General features: G+C 34.5%; 1 protein-coding gene across 1 annotated transcript in view; it reads left to right on the plus strand.

Annotated features, from left to right (window-relative positions):
• Positions 1–1,389: 1,389 nt before the first annotated feature.
• Positions 1,390–3,479, plus strand: part of LOC106472520 (uncharacterized serine-rich protein C215.13-like) — a gene marked incomplete at both ends in the record, with an annotated part of 22,745 nt that continues 20,655 nt past the window's right edge. The window contains one exon of the mRNA XM_022401094.1: positions 1,390–1,429. Coding sequence (XP_022256802.1) covers positions 1,390–1,429 — 40 coding nt within the window. The remainder of the gene's footprint in view (positions 1,430–3,479) is intronic.

Raw genomic sequence — 3,479 nt, forward strand, 5'->3', positions numbered from 1 at the left:
CTGCGTGTAAGACTTGGATGTCTTTTTATAGTTATCCGTACAGCAGTTTGTGACGTTTCGGTTTGGTTTGTCTGTCTTTTTTATAATTAACCGTACAGCAGTTTATGTGACGGTTTGGTTTGTCTGTGTGTGATTATTCGCACAACTGTTTGTGTCACTTTTCGGTACTCTTTATCCGCGTTTTTATTGTTTCGGCACAGTTTGTCTGTGTGTAGGACTTGGATGTAATTATCCGTATAACTGTTTGTTTCTGTGATGTAATGTACTAAGAGTGTTCGATGTTTGCCAACAAGACATCACCTAAATTGTATGGTGACTTTCCGTTTAGCCAGATTACTTGCATATCTGTTTGTTTGTGTTTCTGTATGCCTTTTATGTTGATTGTTGTACTTGTTTGTACTGTGTACTTCCATGTGCTTATCTATACGTTTGTGTATATATACCTGTCTTTGTTTGAATTGTTCAGTTAATGAACATGCATTCCAACAATTATGTGTCTTATATTTTTGTCTGTCTCCTTATGCGTAGGCCTTGCTTTGTGTACCCGTTTATCTCTTATCTTAGCGTATATTAATGTGTCTTATTTCTGTGCCATATTTCTGCATGCTTATGTCCTATCTATGTAAGCATCTGTTTCTATGTCTTATCTGTATATATCACTATGCCCCTGTGTGTAGATGTGAAAGTGTACAGCATGAACACTAACTTTTCCTAAGGAACACGCTACCCTGTATTCTGTCCATGTGCCTCCATTACTTGATGTTACGTTACCTATGTGAATTCGTTAGGCGAGCCTGATATTTGAATTTCTGGTTTCTTTAAGAAACAGCCGTGAACAGCTCGGTATTAAGGGAATTTGATTTTATGGGATCTGATACCAAGGGACCGTGTATCAGAATTTGATTTTATGGTGTCTGCCACCAGGAGACCGTGTATCATTTACGCCAAACTGCTCGCGATCCCACTGTGAATAATGGTCCTTGGTGGTGCATTGCTGGTAGTCGAGCGTACTAACTGTCACAAGGCACGGGTTTTTGTTACTTGTGGTAACTATCTTTTCTCCGTTTTCATATGTCCCCTGGGGCTCGTTCTAAGAAGATTAGAGACTTTTAGACTACTGTAGAGAATCACTTGGAAATTAGTACGTCTCTTAAATTAACTGGTGTTTTTTTTTTATTATCGAGATCCCTTCTTTACAGTGGCAATCGATAGTGCTACCATCTATTAGGGAGATTATGCAACTTATTACACAATTAAAATTGCATTTGTTAATTAATTACAATGTTAAATGTTTCTTTCCGATTGTATGTTGTTGTTTTTTTTTTGTTGTTGTTGTTAATGGAAAAGACAAATTATTGTAAAATTAAATAATTTTCTCTCACATTATAGGGATCGGACAGCAGCTCGGACCTCTTTACCACTGTTAAAAGTGAGTTTTTTGTTACTCTTCATTTAATAAATTATAACTTCTTTATATAAATCTTTTTACGTCGAAATTAGTTTTAATACTTGAGTTTTAACAAGATATAGAAATAAAAAAACGCCAATAACAAAATACAAAATAATGGTTTAATTTGCTATTATTTTGTCTTTCCTAATTTCTCGTAAGTTTTTTTTGCTTTGTTTTTGACGTAGTTTTGACTTTTCTCTAGATTGTTGAAGAACAAAAATTTCAACTTTGTTATCTGTTTTTGTTTTATGAAGTATACCGATAAAAAAGTAGTCGTAAAACTTGACGAAACCAATCAACTGTCGAGTGAAAAAGGATGTTTTACCTAACGATTTAGTTTGTTTGTTCGTAGTCTGATGTCGCTGTTTACTTCTGATTTGAATAAACGTTTCTCAAGAAGAAATCCCGATTGAGGTTATTTGAGGCAACTAACTAGATAATTGGATTCTTCACAAGCGAAACGTCACGTAACGATGCACTGGGATATTTCCAAATTTTATTTGATGGAACTAACAAAAATAAAGAAGAAGTACAAGCTGTACTTCCGAAAGTATTCTGTTTCAAGACTAAATAAGACCAAAATTAAAAATAAATATTTTTATTTCTTGCTTTTGAAGTTCGTATGTCATGTTGTGTTGTAGCCTACAGAGTGCATAGTTCTTCTCGTGATTCATGGCATGCGCACGTTTTACTGACAAATCGCAACGTTAAGCGTCCCTTATGTGACGTCATTTTAGTTTCTACTGACTGACTGACAGACAGACAGACAACACACTACTGAATGGTGCGAGTGGTTAAAATAAGTGACCCTCCAGGCGGCCTTTGGCCCCCTTTTCGGGAAAGCAACTACCTAGGCCAAACGAAGGGTTGTGGAGTTTGTATTTATCTGTTGTTTGTTTTATTTTAACGGTATGAGGGGATGTTGAGTTTTGCCAAAAGTCCAACAAGTCCGCGAACATTTAACATCTTTCTTGCAACAATTTTCCTCCAGAGGTCACTCCAAATAGCAAACTTGCAGGTATGTTAGTATTACCATTTATTACTTCTCTCATTTTATGTCGTAAGCGTTAATATATTTTTGCTTTTCTGGAATTTATAAGTTTATAGGTTATGTTTTAATTTTCGAATCCCCAATAGATCGATGAACGAAAAAGTTTTAATTAAAGCCTAGAAAAGGAATATAAAAACTACTTTCTTTATGTTCTATTTGTTTGTTTTTAGCCCTTAGCTGCACGGGGGTGGGTTTACGCTATATACCAATCACAGGGGAACTGTTTGCAATCTTATTTGAACACAAGAAAAAAAGCACAGTCTTGCTCATACTTTAGCATTTGTAAAGTATGTATTGCTTTTAGTTTTTGAAATTTGAACAGTTCGTGAAAGAATATTTGAATGATTAAAAAAAAGTGTATAATTATTCGTTCTCTTCTCTTTCTTCCGAGAAAACTTCCTGGAAGTGAACCCTTTCTTCCGAGACAACTTCCTGGAAGTGAACCCAAGTTTTCTTTAAAATTATCAGCTTTATGCCTCTAAGGATTTTTCATCGGATGCGCATTTTTTTTTATCTTACTTTACCGGAGGGGAATAAAAAAAATAAGTTTAATTTTTATTTCCTCCACCAGATCGCAAGAATTTACTCAGAAAAATTTCTACCCTAAGGGCTTCGTTTGATTGTCGAACGTCGCTAGGGTTCTTGATGTCGTTTCACCACTCACAAAATTACTATTCACATAAGTTGGTCTTTTATACGAGTCTTGAGTAAAGGTATCGAATATGAATATTTCCTTGGGGTATATTTATGTACGCTAATAACCAGGTGTAATGGGAGAGAGTGTAGTTTAAAGTAACGTTTTTTTGTGTTTTTTTAAATGAAAAACAAGAAGAAACAATTTGAAATGTGTGTATTATGAACGTGTTTATGTTTTGTTTTATTTGAAATGTGTGTATTATGAACGTGTTTATGTTTTGTTTTATTTGAAATGTGTGTATTATGAACGTGTTTATGTTTTGTTTTATTTGAAATGTGTGT

Source organism: Limulus polyphemus, unplaced genomic scaffold (assembly GCF_000517525.1).
Source record: "Limulus polyphemus unplaced genomic scaffold, Limulus_polyphemus-2.1.2 Scaffold5401, whole genome shotgun sequence".
In the NCBI taxonomy this organism is placed as follows: domain Eukaryota; kingdom Metazoa; phylum Arthropoda; class Merostomata; order Xiphosura; family Limulidae; genus Limulus; species Limulus polyphemus.